Source organism: Nycticebus coucang, chromosome 19 (assembly GCF_027406575.1).
Source record: "Nycticebus coucang isolate mNycCou1 chromosome 19, mNycCou1.pri, whole genome shotgun sequence".
Classification (NCBI taxonomy): Eukaryota; Metazoa; Chordata; class Mammalia; order Primates; family Lorisidae; genus Nycticebus; species Nycticebus coucang.
The window spans coordinates 186105-208009 of NC_069798.1; the positions used below are offsets into that span (position 1 = coordinate 186105).

Genomic DNA, 21905 nt, shown 5'->3' on the forward strand with positions numbered 1-21905 from the left:
CCCGCTATTTATAGAACATCCAAAAGCTGGATGGTGTCAGCCAAAGTTGAGTCTTTTTATTACTAAACTGCAGATGATTTTTAAAGGGAATTGCCGGCAACTCACCAGAGCCGGACAAGGCGTTCTCGCCTGCACAAGGACTCTAGAGAACAGTGGAAACTGCAGCCAAAGAGGGGTCCGCAGGTCAACCTCTGGCGCTGCTGTCCGCAGTCCCTTCCGGGAAGGCCGAGCTGCCCCTGCCGGCTGCGCCTTCCGCAGGCTACGCGGGGTCGGGGTCGGCAGGCGGCCACGCCCTCAGAAAGCTGCCGCCTGGACTAGATTACTCGGGCGAAAGTGGATGTGCTACTGCGCTGACCACTTTAAAAACTGGAGTGCCGGCAGGAAGCCAGGTCGGGCCAACCCCGTCAGCCTTTCCGCAGGCCCCGCCCCGGCGCCCGGCTCTGACGTCACTGCCTGCGCCGCGCGCTGCAGAAACAGGAAGTGGGATCAAAACAAAGGATCGACGGCCGGGAGCCGACCTACCTCTCGTCGTCTCCTTGCTGCGCGCGTCCGGGCCCTGACCGCCCACCACAAGGAGCGGCTAAGTATGTCCAACATGGAGAAACACCTGTTCAATCTAAAGTTCGCGGCCAAAGAACTGGGCAGAAGTGCCAAAAAATGCGATAAGGAGGAAAAGGCTGAAAAGGCCAAAATTAAAAAGGCCATCCAGAAGGGCAACATGGAAGTTGCGAGAATACACGCCGAAAATGCCATCCGCCAGAAGAATCAGGCAGTGAATTTCCTGAGAATGAGTGCGCGAGTCGATGCCGTGGCTGCTCGAGTCCAGACAGCGGTGACGATGGGCAAGGTGACTAAGTCGATGGCTGGTGTGGTTAAGTCGATGGATGCGACATTGAAGACCATGAACCTGGAGAAGATTTCTGCTTTAATGGACAAATTCGAGCACCAGTTTGAGACGCTTGACGTCCAGACGCAGCAGATGGAAGACACGATGAGCAGCACTACGACACTGACCACTCCCCAGAACCAAGTGGATATGCTGCTCCAGGAAATGGCAGACGAGGCTGGCCTCGACCTCAACATGGAGCTGCCGCAGGGGCAGACCGGCTCCGTGGGCACAAGCGTGGCTTCGGCCGAACAGGACGAACTGTCCCAGAGACTGGCCCGCCTTCGGGATCAAGTGTGATGGCAGTACCCACTCTGAGGTTTCCTAGATGTATCCACCCTTTGAAACGCTCTGTATATTAGAGAGCTACTATATCCTCTTGAAACTGAGCATGCCAGAATGCTGACATGCCCTTCTACCTGTGGGGTTTACAACCCTCTCCAGATATATTAAGAAATCCCAGCCTTTCTCCACTCCTGACTGGACTTTAAAGTTCTGTAGAGCTTGTGATGATGTGTATTTTTATAGCTGCCTTTTAACAGAACTAGTTAATTTGCTGTAAATGAATCTTTCTCAAAAATTTGGTCAATTCCAGTGTACTAATTTTTCTGCCCAGAATTATCGAATTGAAGGTGGTGGGAGTTTTTTATTTAGTGTGATTGATAATATTTAGAATGACAGGTGGTGCGTAAAAGTTGAAGACAGGAATAATTACTTAGTTTTGTTACAGGACTATAAACACCTTATTCAACTTATTCGGTGGGCAGTACTATTTCTTTATATCCTTTGGGCGTTTTTTGGTTTTTGCTATCAAAATGAGACCTCATTTGACTGTTCTCATAACTTATACAAAATCCGATCTTATAATATATTAAAATTACCCTAAGACATTTTTGCATAATACTCTGCTTCTGTAAATTTTTCATGTGCTAATTGTCTTTGTGTAACTAGAGGGGGTAAATGCCACTAATTTTATATGGTAGAAAAAATTCTGTTCATTTATATTTTCCACTTAAAAGAAATTGCTGAAGAGACTTAGAAGGTGTAACATTTGACAGTGTCTTTCATACAAACTTCTCTAGCACATTTCTAGTTATTTTCCTATTTCAACACTTTAATTAGACTACTTCTAAAGTATATTAATTAGCATGCAGTCATGTTACTCTAACATTGCCAAAGAACTGTTGATTAGTTTGGGGAAACCCTTGGGATTCTGGGCATAGGTTTTGTTTTTTACAACCCAAAATAGAAACAGTACTGCATTTTAAGTTCTAGTTATTTGCGTTTGCTAACTTGTCTGAAAGTAACATCTCTTTAAAACCCTTGAAAATATAATTTGGAATGTTTTACTTAGCTATGCAAATAACTTAAATATCCAGCCAGCCAGCTGGAAATCTGGGAAGAAGGAAAACAGTAGGCTTGGAAGGAAAGAGACAGGCTTGACTCTGTTAAGATGGGAGCCCAGGACGGTGCCTGTGGCTCAGTGAGTAGGGCGCCGGCCCCATATACCGAGGGTGGTGGGTTCAAACCCAGCCCCGCCAAACTGCAACAAAAAAATAGCCGGGCGTTGTGGTGGGCGCCTGTAGTCCCAGCTGCTCAGGAGGCTGAGGCAAGAGAATCACATAAGCCCAAGAGCTGGAGGTTGCTGTGAGCCGTGTGACGCCATGGCACTCTACCAAGGGCAGTAAAGTGAGACTCTGTCTCTACAAAAAAAAAAAAAAAAAGATGGGAGCCCAGCTGTTCCCCAGCAGTCTTCTCAGGAGGACATTGTTACCTGGCTAAAAAGTAAGGCATGTGGCCACATCTGTGTAGCCTCAAAACCTGAAAAACTGCAACTTACTTTTGCATTGGCAAGTATATAAAACTAAGTTTCCTAAGTTTGTTGTTTTTATTAATTCCCCCTTTCCTTCACTGGAAGATTTTTTTTTTTTTTTTTTTGAAACAAGAGTCTCACTCTGTTGCCCTAGGTAGAGTGCTATGGCATCATAGCTCACAGTAACCTCAAACTCTTGGGCTCAAGTAATCCTCTTGCCTGAGCCTTCCAAGTAGCTGAGACTACAGGCGCCCACCACAGTGCCCAGCTATTTTTTTTTTTTAAGAGACGAGAGTCTTACTTTGTCACCCTCCGTAGAGTGCCATGGCGTCACACTGCTCACAGCAATCTCCAACTCCTGGGCTTAGGCAATTCTCTTGCCTCAGCCTTCCCAGTAGCTGGGACTACAGGTGCCCACCAGAATGCCCTGCTATATTTTTGTTGCAGTTTGGCCGGGGCCGGGTTTGAACCTACCACCCTAAGTATATGGGGCTGGCACCCTACTGACTGAGCCACAGGCACCGCCCACACTGGAAGAATTATATAAAAGAATTCCAGTGTTTCAGAAAATAATTATAGGGATCTTCTAAGTTCTTGGAAAGTTTCATAACCAAGTATTTGCCATTATATGTTTTCTAGGGTGAATGAGTGTTAAAAACAAAAAAAAAACAGGTGTATGCAGTTGAGGACTAACCGTCATGCTTAAGGTTTTCTTTACTATTTGTGTGTTGTTCAGAAGAAGTCTGCTTTAAGGGACATTTGTTGGTTGTCTGCCCAGCATCTTCTCTCAAAAGCACCTTTCTAGAATGTCATGCTCTTCTCACCCACATGGTCTCACAGAGGCAGCCATCTGTGAGTACAGTGTAGTCTAATCCCTCTTTAGACTTGAAAAAAAATAATTACAACAAAGAAAAAGCTTTATATTGAGTCCTTTGGCAAACTGAAGACCCTTTAACAGTGCAAATATTCCCAACAAAATTATATTTTGTGAAATTAATGCTTGTATATGCTTGAACTTTCTTAAAATACATTCATTGTGCACTATATGAATGTACATTTTTATGAGTTATAAGTATTTTCAAAAGCACTAAAGGCCCATAAATAATTTCATCAGTTTTGCACTTGATGAAATGCAAATGCTGATGTAAATCACAGAAATTTGTCAAATAAATCATTTTAAACTGCATATTATTGCATGAATGTGCATCCTACTTTAAAAGACTTAAAAAAGAATTCGTAGGTAGATCTGGTTCAGAAAGCCTGGTATTTTTCCAAACTCACCCTCAGTCTTACCGCCTAAACTTTCATTAGCATGGCTTTGTCTTGCACCTTTCTAGGAGCCCTATTACTTCTTTACTGTAACTGCTTCTTTGTGGCAGCAAGATTTGTCTTACAGTTGAAACTTCCTAGTCCAAAGACATACAATTTACAAAAAGATCCACCTCAAACATACCAGGGAAATAGTCTTCCACACAACCACATAGTTTACTTCTATTTCTTAAATTTTTCTGCCTTCAGGTGCACAATTTCTAGCATGGGTTTAGAATTGAAAGGAAAAAAAGTAGAGTGGATTGATACTTCCCTCTCCTGCCCTTAGTTTCAGTTGTCAGTTTCAGTTCAGGAACCCAGGTGATAAAACGTGTGCTTCGGAGAACTTTCTCACTAAGGCTCCAGTGCCTCTGTTCCAGGCCTACCTGAGGCTTCAGCACTGTGTACACACCCTGCTGTCTTAGTTTTGGGAAAGACCACCTGAAATAAGCACCAGCCTGATACCCTTACTAACCCAGCACCGTGTCAGTCAGCCAGACATTCACACTGAAAAGCAGAAGGGAGGGGCATTCCTCAGCCATACACACACTTTCTTGTTGGGGGTGGGGGGATTTTTGTAGCTAAAACCCAAAGCTCATGGCCTTCAGTAGTATTAGCAAAAAGCTACAAGTGGGTGAACATTAAACAAACAGATGAGCAGGAACCTGGCATTTTTTTTTTTAATCAACTGCTAGAATTTGCACCCAGCCAGAGCCCCAGGTGCGAGCCCCCAGAGGCACTACACCTTTTCCCTCACAGTGTTTGTCCAGAATGAAATGTTTGCCTCTGCTCTTCAGGGCTTATGCGTCCTCTATTCCCCCAAATAAGTCACAACAATAGTTCAGCAGTGTTTATTCAGATAGCTCAATACAGTAAAAAGTTTAGACCCATGTATCAGGCACTGGCTATGCCGGAATTCTTTTCTAGTGATAAAAAACATGCTCTTCTCTTAAATGATGCTTAATATAATCATGGAGACAGGACATAGAAAAAGAAAAATGGACAAGGTGTATACAGGTGCTTTTAGTCATCAAGATGAACACGTCACATCAGTGCTCATTCTGTCACTTTATACCTCAACCTTCCATACTAATCAAATCATAAAACAGTCAGTACCAGGAAAAGGAATTGTGTCCATGACAGAATTGGCTTCTTAGAGCTTACAGGGCTTAATTGCCAATTTCAAAAAAGAAAAAAGAAGCAGAAGTGACACAGGGTGTGAGAGGCCAAATACCACGGGGAGGTTTGGCTGGAGTGGAGGGTTTGTGTGACATAAAAGAGAGTGACGGCGAGATTGGAAGGATCGCAAAGAACTCACAGCCAGATTAAAGCGTGGACTTTACCCTAAGGAAAGGAGCAGGTGCAGCAGTCATCAGAGGTGACTGTCCAGGTGAACAGATGAGTGCATAAAGCCAGGAGGCGGAGAAGCCTAGAGGAAAACACACTGTGATGACAATCCCAGCAGATCGCTGGTTGCTTGGGGACATGGCTCAACTGCAAACTCTGATTCTGTGGGTCTGCAGACAGTTGTAATATACTGCTAGTCTGAGGACCCCTTTTTTTTCTTTCTCTGAGACAGGTTCTCCCTCTGTCATCCTAAATAGAAAGTACAGTGGCGTGATTACAGTCACTGCAACCTCAAATTCCTGGGCTCAAGAGATCCTCCCACCTCAGCCTTCCAGGTAGCTGGGACTACAGGCACGTGCCATGGCACTGGCTAGTTTTGTTTTTTTGTTTTTTCATTTAGAGATGGGGTCTTACTATATTGCCCAGGCTGGAGTGCAGTGGCTATTCACAGGCACAATCCCACTACTGATCAGCCCGGGAGTTTTGACCTGCTCCGTTTCCAACCTGCGCCAGTTCACCCCTCCTTAGGCAACTTGGTGGCCTCCCGCTCCAGGGAGGTCACCATACTGATGCCAAACTTAGTGCGGACGCCCAGTCGGCATAGCACACTACAGCCCAGAACTCCTGGACTCAAGTGATCCTCCTGTCTCAGCCTCCCGAGTAGCTGGGACTATAGGCGTGCACCACTGCATCCAGCAGCACTGGCTGGTTTTTCTGTTTTTAGTAGGGACAGGGTCTCCCTCTTGCTCAGGCTCGTATCCAACTCCTGAGCTTAAGGAATCCTCCCACCTTGGCCTCCCAGAGTGCTAGGATTACAGGTGTGAGCCACTACACCCCACTGTGGGGACCCCTTTTTAAGCAGCACAGGTCGTAACCTGGCTGCATGTTACAACTGCCCGGTACTTGATCACCAAATGAAGAATTGTTCTCCACCAGTATTTCTATATCTTATAGATCACTATCATGAATCAAGTTTAAGTAACACACTAAGTGAAAAAAAATTTTTTTAAGGTTTGTATGAAGCCCCTTTTATTTATTAACCAGACAAGAGCTTTGTTATTTGTGCCCTGAAGCTAGTATTCCCATTATCCTCGTGGCCAAGGTGCTTGCCTATCAGTCCTTTGGGTAAAGCCAGTATACCACCTACACAGAGGTGCTTATGTTCCAAGTAGCAGCTACTTACACACTGGTAACAAAGAGTTCAAAGAATAAATAGAGGTACATGTCTGACCCTGGAAAGCGTTTACTCCCACAGTGTGACCCACATAAAGTCCATCCCAGCACTTTGGGAAGCCTAGGTGAGAGCTGAAGCCAGAAAAGTGTGGCCTGCAAGATGGAGTCTGAGAAGCAAAGCTGAAGCAGAACAGCTGACCTTGTCTGCTTAGCTTTCCTCCTCCTAAGTGAAACTTTTTACTTGACAGAGTTCCAACTTGCTATATTTTTTACTCTTTTAGTAGTTTTAAATACATTTATTAAATTGAGTTAGTACTTTTCTCAGATCTGGTAGTTTAATTATAAAGTCATTTAATAGAATAGTTTTCATCTTTTCATGATTTTCCTTGTCCCAACTTTGTGATCAACTCCAAGGCCATAGGAATTCTGTGACTTTTGAGTTATTAATATTTTAGTTATTTTAGGATGGGTTATGAAGAATGAATTATCTTTTTGCCAATATCAAACAGAAGGGAGATCTAAATGATGACAATAAAAACACTTCTGCAAATGTGGGTATCCTCAGCTATGGCAGGAAATATAAAAAAAATTAAAGGAAATTGCTTCGTAAACACTTTTTTATAGTGTCCATAATGTAAGTGACGATTTTGCAATTGCAATTTGGTATTATTTTGCAACTGTGTATCTCTAGTGTTCTAGTGAAGAGTCTGTAAGGAGGATTCTACTTAGCATACAGTGGCAAATTTAAGGAAACAGTGTTCTAACCTTTTAAAACATATTTGTGTGCAACATTCTATGTGTGAGTTGGAAGATCCTTTTAAAATTCATCTACTCTTAGGAGCCTTAGTTTGAAGTAGAACTGTGATGTGCTTTGAAATATGCTGTTGACTCAAAGATCAAGGCAAAGGCTGCCAGGAATCTACCACTGCATTCTCATTCCTTTAGAGTCTTCTAAAAAAAATGGTGGTACATTCACACTCTGGGGGTGAGTTTTTGCATTTTATTTTCATTGCACAAATTTCAAATCCATGAACTCAGAATACCATCAGCATCAGCAACAATTCAGACGATGTTTTTGGAAATGTTGAGTGAGGCCTCCTAGGTCTCCCTTGGGTGGCTAAGCATCAGAACTGGAAGGAGTACTGAATGTCCTTCTCAAGAGGTTAGACGGCTGTGCCATTGTCGTCCACAGCTCAGAATCACTTATCTTTAATAGAATCGGACAAAGTACACCCATCCCTTCCTTGTGAAGGAGCTCTTTAAGAACATCAGATGTATTTTTTTAAATGCCACCCCCCCCATTTCATTCTTTCTTCTCAAGCTAGTCATTACCATCTGAATAAATTCAGCTGCCTCTCTCCACCCCATGTGCACGCTGTTTTAAATTGGTTACTTCCTAAACTGTAGTGGAGTCTTGGCATTTGGTTTTCTGCCCCTTCCAGCTCTTCTTACAGAGCTGGTTAGTCTCTGTGTCTGATGCTCAGTGTCGTGTGTCCCCTGTCAAGAAGACAGACCATTACTGAACCAAAGCATTGCAGCACACATGCGTGGTGTGTAGGGCAAACAACTGGATCTCCCTTCCAACCACAGCAGAAACTCCTCAGACCTTGTCACAAATTTCAGTTCTTTTTGCTCCTCTCCTGCCAGATGACTGGGAACTCAGGGTGCCCTTCTGTGGTGCTGTCCACCCCACCACATTCAAGACACTGAACCACAAGGGCACTGCGGTTTCCACCCACACTCAGGCAAGGGCAGGCGCTCCCAACACTGCTTGTCCCCCTGAGAACCCAGCTCCACACTCTTGGCCAACTCACCTGCCTTCGGGTATGAAAGCACCTCCTAGGCCTCGCAGGGCCTCTGGTCAATCAGAGTCCCTTTTGCTTTTCAGTGGCCCAGTTCGCTAAGTCATGTCTGTCTTGCAGTCTCTCTCCAGGAGCATCTGACTCCCCAGAGGACTCCACTTGGCCTGCCTGTGCATGGGCAGTGCCCGCCACAGTGCCACTTTCCCAGCTTTCCCAGCTCCATGGCCTGGGGATCCCTTCACAGCCCCCACCCCCACCCCCCGCTGTCTCTGTGCCACCTGACCTTATGGTCCTTCAAGGCCCTGTCACAGCCCGGGGGCTGTGTAGTTCGATTTACATCGAATCTTTGACCTGTTATTATTTGTCTCTTCCACTAAAAGGCCCATGAGACAGCTCTCCATCCTGTTGGTCCAGATGTCCCCAGCACCTAGCACAGGGCCTGGCCCCAGTAAGTACAGGTGGAATGAACCTGTCAGTGTCCTAGATCCTCTGCAGACAGTCACAGACATCACTGTGGCCTACCTTCCCTTGGCCTGCAGTTGAAATGACCTCATTCCTGGGTGGCGCCTGTGGCTCAGTGAGTGGGGCACTGGCCCCATATGCCGAGGGTGGTGGGTTCAAACCCAGCCCCGGCCAAACTGCAACAACAAAAAATAGGAATTTTTATTAGAGGTTGCTGTGATGACACACTGTCTCTACAAAAAAAAAAAAAAAAAAAAGAAATGGGGCGGCGCCTGTGGCTCAGTTGGTAGGGTGCCGGCCCCATATACTGAGGGTGACGGGTTCAAGCCCAGCCCCGGCCAAACTGCAACCAAAAAATAGCCAGGCGTTGTGGCGGGCACCTGTAGTCCCAGCTACTTGGGAGGCTGAGGCAAGAGAATCACTTAAGCCCAGGAGTTGGAGGTTGCTGTGAGCTGTGTGAGGCCATGGCACTCTACCAAGGGCCATAAAGTGAGACTCTGTCTCTACAAAAAAAAAAAAAAAAATGACCTCATTCCTGAGGCCATGGCTACCCCACCACTTGAGGTCCCTCTGAGAGGCCATTCCTAAACTAGCAGACCCACTGCTGTCACTTTGTGTATTCTGCTTGTGGCTTACCTGCTCTGGGGATACTTCTCATGCCAAACTGAGGGTACAGGGATGAAGGCTACCAAATGTAACCGCAAGGCCAGGCCCTCATCTCAGGCTACCACTAAAGCTGTCTTTAGCTTTTGAAAAGGAAGAAGTTGGGCGGCGCCTGTGGCTCAGTGAGTAGGGCGCTGGCCCCATATGCCGAGGGTGGTGGGTTCAAACCCAGCCCCGGCCAAACTGCAACAAAAAAATAGCCGGGCGTTGTGGCGGGCGCCTGTAGTCCCAGCTACTCGGGAGGCTGAGGCAAGAGAATCGCGTAAGCCCAAGAGCTAGAGGTTGCTGTGAGCCGTGTGACGCCACGGCACTCTACCAAGGGTGGTACAGTGAGACTCTGTCTCTACAAAAAAAAAAAAAAAAAGAAAAGGAAGAAGTTAAGATGGCCAAAAGAGTCCAGTGGTCTCTGGCTTGGCGCCTACAGCTCAAGCAGCTCAGAGCTGGTGGGTTCGAATCCAGCCTGGTCCCACCAAACAACAATGACAACTGCAACCAAAAAATAGCTGGGCATTGTGGTGGGCACCTGTAGTCCCAACTACTGGGGAGGCTGAGGCAAGAGAATCGCTTAAGAGCTGTGACGCCATGGTACTCTACCCAGGGTGACAGCTTGAGGCTCTGTCTCAAAAAAAAAAAAAATCCAGTGGTCTCACTATGCCTTCCGCCAAATGGGTCATTAAATAGTCACATACTGATGGGGTGAAAACAAAGGCCCCTGACCTCCCCCATTGGTATATGACTGTTTTAAAATGGCCCCCTTTGCCCCTGTAGGAAAAAGCACTTCCTACTGCCCACCTGGGTTCTGTGGCTGGGCCCTTTGGGTAGAACCTTAAGAGACAGGTCAGCAGTAGGAAATGTACACACAGTTTAGTTAATGTCTTTTTTTTTCTAAACTTTTTTTTTTTTTTAGATATTATTTATTTATTTATTTATTTGTGTGTGTGGTTTTTGGCTGGGGCTGGGTTTGAACCCGCCACCTCCGGCATATGGGACGGGTGCCCTTCCCCTTTGAGCCACAGGCGCCGCCCATCTTTTTTTTTTTTTTTTTTTTTGAGACAAAGTCTCACTCTGTCACTTTGGGTAGAGTGCAGTGGCAATCATAGCTCACAGCAACCTAAACTCTAGGCTCATGTGATCCTCCTTCTAAGTAGCTGGGACTACAAGTGCCCACTATGTTTCTAAAAAATACTAGCCAGGCATCATGATGGGCGCTTGCAGTCCCAGCTACTTAGAAGGAGGATCTTGCTCTGGCTTTTCTTCATGTGAGCAGAGGAGCCTTAATAAGAGAAATGAAGACCTGGGAAGTAGTGCAGATGGAAAGCTTGCATACCTTTGTAACAAAAGAACCATAAATTTATGGAGAAATGACAAAGGGGAAGGGTTTAAGCTCCTAGCAGCAGTAAAATGTGGACAGTGACTAGGAAATATGTGGAGAAATTCACAAAGGGTTTATTTTAGTGGGTTTGTCCAGACCATTTGGGCATTTACTCCCAGTCTCTAGGGATGAGCATGGATGGGCACCTCTCTCACAGGAAGCATGTGGCCCACTGTGATCCAGAGGGTTCACTCAGCCAGCCCTACACCTGCTGATGGCAAGTGCCTTCAGCTGAGAGTTGCCAATGTGCGGAGGCGAGTTTCTGGGTGATGTGCTCTGGCCCATCACCTCCCTCTTGTCCATGCTAAGCGTCTCAGGAGCCTGTGTGGGGCTGGTGCAAGAGCATGTGGAGGTGGGGACACCCCCTCCACCACGCAGAACACTCGTGAGCAAAGGCTGCCTGAGTACACGTGCCCAGCTGTGGGACCCGGCCACCCGCTTGGCAGACAGGGAGGTGGGTGTGGCCCCAGTCTGTCCTCACTGCTAGAGCCTTGCCAGCCCAGTCCACAGGTGCCACCCAGACATCCCCAGCCAGAGAACATGGCCATTCAGATCCCCTCCCTCCCTGTTCTCTCCTTCCTTCCGGAAGCTCTGCTGCCCCCCTTTCATCAAAAGTATCCTTTGGTCACCAGTTAGCCAGTCCCTAGCCCTTCCTGGTCCCTGTATGTCCTTTAGGCTCCTCCTCTCCCTGTCTAGAGTAGGGAGAGGGGGACAGAGGACATGGGTTCATTCTACCTGTATGTATTGGGGCCAGGCCCTGCGCTAGGTGCTGGGGACACCCAGCCAGCAGGACAGAGACCTGCCCCGTGAGCCTTGCATTTTAATGGAAGAGACAAATAATAACATATCACCATGACTGCAGAATGTACCAGGTGGGCACAGAGACAAGGCTAGGAGGGGTTTACGGGGGGTATCCATAGGTGGGACTAAAGAGCCAGGTGGGTACAGGGACAAGGTAGACGGGGGCCTGTGGGGGGGGGCACCAGGTGGGACTATAGAGCCAGGTGGGCACAGAGACAGGGTGAGGCACCCGTGGGGAGGGGGGCCACCAGGGCCTGGGTTGGGCGAGCTTGGGAGGTAGGTGGTGCTGTGACGGCAGTGGCCCTATGCAGGCTGATGTGGCGTCTGCCCTTCGGCTGGCTTCTCCCTCCCTTCAGTCTGCAGGACAAGTCCTGGAGCTTGTGCTCCAGGATCATGGACCACCTCCCGTTCTTACTTACCCTCCTGGTGCTCATCCTGGAATGGAAGCCAAGCCCTTCTGCATTTCTGAGCAGCCTCCATCCTGCCCCACAGAGGTGGAAAGGAAAGAGGAGGGAGGCAGGAGCAGAAAGAAAAAACACATGCAGTCCTCTGTCCCTGGGTCAGGGGTGTTGTGTTTTCTAGACAGAGGTGGACTCAGGAAGGAAGTGGGAACTGACCTCAGCTTATCAACCTGCTGCCTGTCCTTGCTGTACTGTGTCAGCGTCCCACTGATGTGTCCCCCAGCCCCTGGGGAAAGTGGGCAGAGAACACGGCTCATTCCTGCTGGCTTTCTTTGCAGCTTCCTGGAAAGAATCGACAGTGTCAGTCTGGTGGACTACACACCCACAGACCAGGTACGTGGGGCAGAGCCTGCACCAGCTTTCAGGATTGATTCCCAGTTTCAAGCAGTGATTATTTTAAAATGGATCAGGGCCATCTGTGCTGTGCCTGCATGTGTGGGAGCTGCACTGCAGCCAGTGCCTCTGCTCCCCTGGCTTGGCATTCTAACACTTCATGAGTGTCTAATTGCCAACGTGCAAATTATCCCCAGACTGAGAGCCTATGATTCCTCTCCTGATCTGTCATCAGGACAACTCAGCTTGACCTCACAGCTTCACTGCACCTTCCACTACACAGGGTCCCACATCACAGCCAACTTCCCAGATGTGTCCCAGAGCTTCTCCTTTGGGTTGAGCCAGAAAGAAGCACCCCACTGGGCCCTCACAACTAGCAGAGAGACTCCCTGTGCCCTCTCGTCCAGGGGCAGCTGCAGAGACGTGGAACGTCCTGCATTGTGCAGTTCAGGGGTGCCCAGGTGCTTCCAGAGCTAATGAACCCCAAGGAAGTTAGGGGATTCCCTTTCAAACCAAACTCTCCAAACTCACCCAGCATCCATGCCCTCTGAGGGCCCTGGCAATGGGCACCAGCAGTCTCTCTCTTCTCACTCTTCCTGGAGTTCTGAGGCTTGCTCTCCCCTCAGGTTTGTCTCTCCCTGAGGCTGACTTTAAGACTTCAGAATTATCTGACAGAGCAGTTGAGGCTTCCACATCTGAGTCTATCCCTCAAGTCTGCCCTAAGCCCTTTTGCCAGTGTGGAAGGACCCTCTCCCCTTCCAGAGTGCTCGCAGAGTAGCTGCAGGGAAGCCTGACATCTGCCCCGTGTGCTGGAGGTGGCGGCACTGTGAGGCTGTTTGACTCTCTTGTCCCCTGAGGGCCACTTCATCTTTTATCTTAGAATAGAAATGTACAAGGAACCTGGGCTTGGTGGCTCACACCTGTAATCCCAGCACTCTGGGAAGCTGAGACCACTGGATTGACTGAGCTCAGGAGTTCAAGACCAGCCTGAGCAAGATTGAGACTCAAAAGTAGAAAAACAAGACAAGCATGTGGTGGCTGCCTGTAGTCCCAGCTACTTGTAAGTGAGGCAGGAGGATCACCTGAGCCTAAGAGTTTAAGGTTGATATGAGTTATGATGATGCCATAGCACTTGACTTAGGGCCACAGAGTGAGACTCTGTCTCAAAAAAAGGCGGGGGGAAGGAAGAGAAAGAGAGAGAGAGAAACAGAGAAAGAAAGAAAGAGAGAGAAAGGGAGGAAAGGAAGGGAAAGGAAAGGCAAGACTTCTTTGGTTTCACACCCAAACCATGTGAACGCCAACAGAAGGCCCTGCTGTGGCTGCAGAGATTCTCCGTCCAGAATGCTAAGTGCTGTGAGTTGGTTGTCAGGTGCTTAACAGTCAGTAAAATGCCTTCATAAATGCCCCAAAAACATCCTAAAGAAACCAAAGCATGGTTACCAAAACTTTAAGAATGAAACCAATACATTTACCATGTTTTCTCTGGAGGATGAAATGAAGAACATTTGTCTGAGCTTTTCATTATTATTGTTTCCTTTAAAATGAAAACATCATCATTGGAAAATTTTGATTTTCTTTAAGAAATGCGGTCTTGCTGTTTGCAGCAGTGTAATTAACAGCTCACTGCATCCTCCCGCTTAATCTCCCAGAGTGCTGCAGGTGTGAGTGTGGTGGTAGCCCAAAAATTCAGACCTCATAATTAGACCAGGGTGTCCCTGTGTAGAGAACAATAACATGACTTGGTGTGCTTCTCTCTTATGCCCCAGGACCTCCTCAGATGCAGAGTTCTGACGTCGGGGATTTTTGAGACACGATTCCAAGTGGACAAAGTCAACTTTCAGTGAGTGTCGCCATGCACGGCCCTGTGAAGTGGCAGACGTAGGGTCTCAGTGCCCGCCTTTCAGATGAGGGTGGCCAGCATGAAATTTGAGCTTTAGCAGGGGCTTAAATATTAATTTTTACCACCTTCCTTAAACTATAAATGAGAACACCTAAAAAGAAAACAGTGTGGCTCGGCACCGGTGGCTCAAGCCAGCAACTTACACCTGAGCTGGCAGGTTCAAATCCAGCCCGGGCCGCCATACAATAATGACAGCTGCAACCAAAAAATAGCCAGTCACTGTGGCAGACGCCTGTAGTCCCAGCTACTTGGGAGGCTGAGGCAGGAGAATCACTTGAGCCCAGGAGTTGGAGGTTGCTGTGAGCTGTAAAGACACAGCACTCTAACCAGGACAACAGCTTAAGGCTCGGTCTCAAAAAAAAAAAAACAAAAAACAGTGTTTTCATCCCTGCCATGGCTTTGATGGCCCTTTTGTTAGATGGGGGCTGCATCAAATTCATCTTTCCAGCCTGTGGCCTTTCGGGCACACACTCACAGTGTGAGAGCTGCAACCAGCAACATCCTGTTGTCTCCAGGAGGGTGTCCTGGGCTGCCCAGGCACGGGCTCCACTAGGCAAGCTTCTTTTTGTCTTCATTTTTCTCCCTAGTGATAAGTTAATTCTCCCCTCACAGGCTGGTGCACTGTGTACTCTTTTCTATCCCTGTGGCCATGGCCCTGCTGCCCCTTCACTGTCCCAGACTCTCAGCAGGGGTTTGCGGGCACTTGTGTGTTGGCTCAGCCATTCCACCCTACTATGTGAGGACGAGGCTCTCCCAGAGCACAGCAGGGACTGAGCCATTCCTATGCACCCTGTCACAGCCTCCAGCCTGGCCCTGTGTCTCCACCTACAGCCAACCCCACCAGGCCGGGCGGCCATCAGGGTCCTTCTTCTACCTGGCCCTCCCTTGGAGGTGCCTTTACTTATGCTGTCCTCTGAGCCTCAGACGCTGCGCAGACCCTGCAGACCCACTGTGCAGCTGCACTGGTGATGTTGCAGCTGCTCCAACATGTTCAGCAGGTCAATGGCGAGGTCACTGCAGCAGGAGCCCTGGAGCCCTCTGCTGGTCCTGAAGCTTCCACAGTGCTGAGCGCTGTCCCAGTCTGCAGGTGATGGGCACCCACTTCTGGAATCCTGAGAACCCCTCGTGGTGCTACTGTCAGGACGAACAAGCTGGATAAAATCCAGGTGGTCTCCACACGTGGCAAGGGGTGCACAGTGCAGTCGGAGTTGGCAGGATTTGTGCTTTTGCCCACATCATAACTGAGTTGCTGGCACAGTGGAACTGTTGGCAATCAAGTTTGACCCAAACTTGTGGGGTTTTTTTTTACAAGTGTTTTGCTAATCAGCACCTCTGCGCACCCTGCATGTGCTAATGGCAAAGCATGCATGTGACAATCTAGTAGAGTCATTAGCAGGCCTTCCCGGGACAATCATGTACAGTGTATGTCGCCCTGAGGCACGTGCACTCAGTCTCAGGGAAAGAGGAGTCTCAGAGCCTGAGGAAGTTGGAAAATTCTGGCATTTAAGTGAATAGAGAGAGAAACTTCCAGAGGGAGAAATGCCTTAGGCCAAGGGGGGGAACTGGAAAGAGGGCTAATGAACTGCAAGGTGTGGCTGGGGAACCCAAGGACAGCTGGGTGTGCCTCGGCCTAGGAGACCGGAAGAGGTTGAGGCTGGCGAATGTCCCAGCTGAATTCAGAAGGTGATGAAGGCCCACTATGGGGCACAGAGCAGAGGAGGCTGGTGACCAAGAGGGGTGTCAATGTAGGCAGGGGAGCAAGGGCCCTTTCTTAGTTCTCCAAGAGAGGGGAAGACATCACATCCTGAGAGCTGGGACAAGTCCTAAGAAGGATCTGCCCCGGGCAGGGACTCAGCTTGTACTCAGACCTGTCTAAGCAAGAGAGAGTTTAAGCCAGAAGCTGCTGCATTGTGGCATTTTTAAGCACCCACTGTATGACCCTGAATACTGCCAGCCTCTCTGTTCATGCTGGCTCACTGCTACAACCCCTGTGGGGTGAGAGAGGAGAGACAGAGGCAAGGAAAGGCAGAGTCACCCACGTCCCAGGTCACACCAGCAGTGGTGCAGGCTGGACAGTGGCTGGAGCCCCACTTCAGACCCACGTGTGAGCGGCTGAAACATGCTGACAGCAAAGGAGAAGAGTGAAACAGTCACCACTACCCCAGCCCTAATCATCTCCCTGTTGCTTCTCCACAGCATGTTTGATGTCGGCGGCCAGAGGGACGAGAGGAGGAAATGGATCCAGTGCTTTAACGGTGACTGTCACGCTCCCTCAGGAAAGTGGGGGTGAATTCCAGCACTCATTGCTACTGCCACTGTGTTTACCTGTTTTTAATTAGACAATTTCTAACCTAACTTGTACCTAAAGTATAGCATTTTATAGAAGATTATTACGCTTCCTGCTTAGATGTTAATCTCATAACTAAAGAATGTAAGCAGCCCAAATTTACATTTCTCTTCTGGGGAGGCTCCTCATTACTATATAACCAGCTGCACCCACACAAGGTGCAGAGTCGAATCATTCCGTGCTGGATATGTACTATGACCCCACCATGACTGTGTCTAATTAAGGCGTCCCTTGTTCTCTTTCCTGCCACTAAGACGTCACCGCCATTATTTACGTCGCGGCCTGCAGTAGCTACAACATGGTGATTCGGGAGGATAACAACACCAACAGGCTGAGGGAATCCCTGGACCTTTTTGAAAGCATCTGGAACAACAGGTTATAAAAATAACAAATTTAGTCCCACCATTGGACTGCAAATTTTCTTTTATTAAAAATATCCATAGCTGGGCTTAGCGCCCATGCTCAGTGGTCAGGGCACTGGCCACATGTACCAGAGCTGGTGGGTTCAAACCCAGCCAGGGCCTGCTAAAATGACAATAACAACAATAACAAAAAAAAAAAAAAAAAATAGCCAGGCGTTGTGGCAGGCGCCTGTGGTCCCAACTACATGGGAGGCAGAGGCAAGAGAATCACTTAAACTCAAGAGTTTGAGGTTGCTGTGACCTGTGATGCCCAGCACTCTACCCAGGGGAGAGTATCTCAGAAAAAATAAATAAACAAATAAAAAAAAATAACTAGTCACATAGTGTTAGGTATTATAAATAATCTAGACATGATTTAGAGTATAGAAGAGGCTATGTGTACATTGTATGGAAATATCGCAGCATTTCGTGTCAGGGATTCCAACCTCAGCTTTTGGGATCCACAGGGAACCTTAGAACCAATCAACATGGACACCAAGGGATGACTATATGTGCAGTTCAAAGTTGGTTTTGTTTGATTTTAAGAAGAGCCACTTTAGAATAACCACTAACAACTAGGAGATTTCTAAAATCTCTCACAGCTCAAAATCACCATGTTTGACACTGCCAGCATTGCAATGGCAGAAGAGACTGTATAAGAAATGAGTATCCAGGGCGGTGCCTGTGGCTCAGTCGGTAAGGCGCCGGCCCCATATACCGAGGGTGGCAGGTTCAAACCCGGCCCCGGCCAAACTGCAACAAAAAAATAGCCGGGCGTTGCGGTGGGCGCCTGTAGTCCCAGCTGCTTGGGAGGCTGAGGCAGGAGAATCGCTTAAGCCCAGGAGTTGGAGGTTGCTGTGAGCTGTGTGAGGCCACGGCACTCTACCGAGGGCCATAAAGTGAAACTCTGTCTCTACAAAAAAAAAAAAAAAGAAATGAGTATCCAGCAGATACACACAATATATACACATAGAGCTAAAAATCAGGTTTCTTCTGAAATATTTAGGAAGAAACATCACCAAGGATAATAGACAACATAAGTTGACCTTACAAAAGATTTTGATTATCAGAAAAGCGTTTCTCTCAACAAGCATCTTCAGTTTTATAGTATTCACACAGTTAAGAAGGGTTGGAGGGCGGCGCCTGTGGCTCAAAGGAATAGGGCGCTGGCCCCATATGCCAGAGGTGGCGGGTTCAAACCCAGCCCCGGTCAAAAACTGCAAAAAAAAGAAGGGTTGGAAATACCAGACATATAGAAGAATACTTTGGAGCCATTAGAAATTTGTATACACACAGAAAATGACCACAATTACCATACCAAAAAAGCAGATTTTAAAACATCATGATTAGCTAGGTGTACTGCCTCATGGTTGTAATCCTGGCATATTGAGGCCAGGAGTTTAAGACCAGCCTGGGCAATATAGCAAACTCTTTCTCTACGAAAAATAGAAAAAATTAGCCAGGCATGGTGATGTGCACCTATAGTCCTAGCTACTTGGGAGGCTGAGTCAGGAGGTTCACTTGAGCCTGGAAATTCGAGGCTGTAGTGACCTAGGATTGTACCATTGCACTCTAGTCTGGTTGACAGAGTGAGATCTTGTCTCAAAAAAAAAAAAAAAAAAAAATCATGATTTTATTTTTATAAATATGGGGGAGGATAAAAGAAACCCTAACATAAAAGCATAACAATTCTAGTAAGTCTGAGTGTAATGACATTTGATTTTTTTCTATATGTTTTTCTATAATAGACAATTTGTTTTTGCAAAGACTATGTATTTTATAACACGAAGAAACAGTAAAGCTTATTTCCATTTAAGGGGAAAATGGATTGTATTTTGGATCCCTATAGAAATGGATCCCTATAGAAAGTCATCTTGATTCCTTTGACATATGAAATTCCCACAGGCTCTGCTGACATGCATAGTGCTCATTCTAAACCACTTCCCAGCTCCGATTTCATGAAACATGAGAACAGAAACGTTTCGTACTTCCCATTCATGGTACCTGAGCCACCTTCTTTTAGTTTGTTACACAAAGTACAGTGGATCTACATCTGATTAATAGTATGCTTCAAATTTGGAGAACCTTAAACCTGTTCAAAGGCAGAAAGGCAGACAACCAAATCAGCTGCTAATGAAGCTCGGTGTTATTAGCTATTAGTTGAGTCATGCATTGTTCCGTTAGTAACACTTTAACTTCATCTAGTGTGTTGTCTGATGTGTTATTGGTAAATTACACCAATATCCAAGTGTATTTTTTTTCTTTTGAGACAGAGTCTCAAGCTATCACCCTGGGTAGAATGCCGTGGTGTCATAGCTCACAGCAACCTCCAACTCTTGGGCTCAAGCGATCCTCTTGCCTCAGTTTTTCTATTTTTAGTAGAGACAGGGTCTTGCTCTTATTCAGGCGGGTCTTGAACCTTTGAGCTCAGGCAATCTATCCACTTTGGTCTCCCAGAGTACTAGGATTACAGGCATGAACCACCTCACCCAGCCCCAAGTGTATTAATTACATAGGTTGAATCTTAGCTTTGGTATCAGTAAATTTATATCCCTAGCAAATTAGAAGTGATAGACTGCTAAATTAACTACAGGCTGAGTATCTCACATCTAAAATGCTTAGGACCCAAAGCGTTTTGGATTTTGGATTTTTTCAGATAGTAGAATATTTCCATAATGTTTACTGGTTGAGCATCCCTAATCTAAAAAGCTAAACTATGAAATTACCCAATAGGGATTTCCTTTCAGCATCATCTCAGTGCACAAAAAGTTTTAGATTTGGAAGCATATCAGATTTTGGATTTTCTGGTTGGGTCTGTATTTATCATTGTTTATAGGTGGACTTAGGATGTTGGTGTACCAAACGATTCTAAATCCTTATGTATTTTTAAGAAGATGATAGCGTTCATCTAACTTAGCAACTTATATGTTAGAAGCATATTACTCGTGTATGTGAAATTTGTATGTTTATTTCTCCTTTTTAGGTGGTTACGGACAATTTCTATCATCTTGTTCTTGAACAAACAGGATATGCTAGCAGAAAAAGTCTTGGCAGGGAAGTCAAAAATTGAAGACTACTTCCCAGAGTATGCAAATTATACTGTTCCTGAAGATGGTAAGACTTTAAAGCACAGTGCTCACAATCAAGGAATAGAATTAGCCGATTATTCAAAAGTCCTGTAACTTCTGTTCAGGAAGTTCAAACACTTCTGATTGATCTAAGAAATCTAATTAATTTAAGTCAGTTCACTCTTCTACTGCCCTGTCCTGAAGTACTGGAGTATTGTGGTGTCCTGTGGAGGACGGACTACCCCGGGCGACAGGTCAGGTCGGGACTCCCCTCCAGCAGGCGGAAGGAAGGGGTATTGGAGCCTGAGTGCTCCGGGGCACATTCTCCTCTTTCGCACCTTCAGTGTGGTCTGTTGTGACTGAAAGACCCAACTTCACCCTCACAGTGCCCCTATGTGGAGCTTCTACTATTTTTCCCAGTGGAAACTGAGGCTGAGAAAGGCAACGTGACGTGTTAAGCCTCTGAGGACTGGGCAGTCCTTGCAGCCTGCATTCTCAGCCCGCACTCTGACCACTGGGTTCACACGATCCAGCCACCACAACAGAGCCCTCGAGAACTGAACTCCTCCAAGGGTCTTCCTCCTAGGAACACTACTGCACTGAGTTTTGGAGGGACATAAACATTCAGACCTTAGCACCACCAAAGAAAAGCTATATCACTGCTGTAACTATTAAAATTTAAATGATTTAGGAGGAAAAGAGGGGAATAAAAATTACATTTTCATTACAGCAGCCCAACTTTGTAATTCCTTCTCTGTCTCCATGGAGTTGTATTGTTCATGTTGCTTAAATAAAATTTGTAATTTCCACAGCAACTCCGGACGCAGGAGAAGATCCCAAAGTCACGAGAGCCAAGTTCTTTATCCGGGACCTGTTTCTGGTGAGCAGTTTTGTTTTCCAACCCCTTAGAATTGCATTATTCTTTGCAATTTGCAAATTACTTACCCTTTCACGATCTCATTTCATCTTCTCTAAAAGTATGAGCAATGAGAGGAGGTCTGGTACTTTCACTTCAGAGTGGTTAGATTTCTCACCCATGGTCACACAGCCTCCAAAGCAGTGCCCCCAGTGATGACACAGCCACCTGGGAAGGCACTTAGGTGGGCTAGTTCCCTTGTTCTAGTTTCCAAAATGACAGAGTCCTTCAACAGAGTATAAAACACACTTTCTGTACCCAAAAGTACTGACAGGCTAAAGGTTAACATGAAAATAGACCTGCTGAAATTCTGACATTTTCCTTTATTTTCCTTCAGCTTTTATTTTGAGTTCATTTCAAACTTCCATGCAAAGTAAAGGAATTATACAAATAACTCCCATATATTCTTCACACAAATCAGCCACTTGGTAAGATTTTTGTCCCAGTTGCTCTGTTTACCTATATTTTGTTTCCTACAGAGTATAGTGGATGTGAGTTTTTACCATCTTGGAATTAGTAAAGTGCCAAGACCATCCTGTGCACATAACATTTATCAAAGGACCATTGACTTCTGGAGAAATGGGGATCTCAGCCTGGGCAGCCCCAGGAATGGTCCATACCGTGAGTCCTTTCTGGGGGCTCAGATCCCAGTCTGGCCTTTCTCTGCCCTCTTCCAGCTACCCATGAGGGTTGCCTCTTGAGTTAGAAAGTAAGGATGGTAAAAAATCTGATTGGCAGAGTGAGTTCCCAGGAAATGAGCAGGTGGTACTGAGAAGGCTTCCAAGCTCAGCAGATTTGGGACATGCTGTATGACAGGGTTTCTCTGCTGTCAGCCCTGCAGAGCCTTTGTTT

General features: G+C 46.7%; 2 protein-coding genes across 3 annotated transcripts in view; both read left to right on the forward strand.

The window, feature by feature from the left end:
• GNAL (G protein subunit alpha L) overlaps nt 1-21905 on the forward strand; it is a 179449-nt gene that overhangs the window by 152414 nt on the left and 5130 nt on the right. For both annotated transcript variants that reach the window (XM_053571262.1, XM_053571263.1), the window contains 6 exons: nt 12367-12421; nt 14188-14261; nt 16518-16576; nt 16923-17043; nt 20053-20183; nt 20950-21017. In XM_053571262.1, coding sequence (XP_053427237.1) covers nt 12367-12421; nt 14188-14261; nt 16518-16576; nt 16923-17043; nt 20053-20183; nt 20950-21017 — 508 coding nt within the window. The remainder of the gene's footprint in view (nt 1-12366; nt 12422-14187; nt 14262-16517; nt 16577-16922; nt 17044-20052; nt 20184-20949; nt 21018-21905) is intronic.
• On the forward strand, nt 111-3885 carry CHMP1B (charged multivesicular body protein 1B). The gene has a single exon (XM_053571269.1). The coding sequence runs from the start codon at nt 338-340 to the stop codon at nt 1184-1186; it is 849 nt and encodes a 282-aa protein (XP_053427244.1). The 5' UTR covers nt 111-337; the 3' UTR covers nt 1187-3885.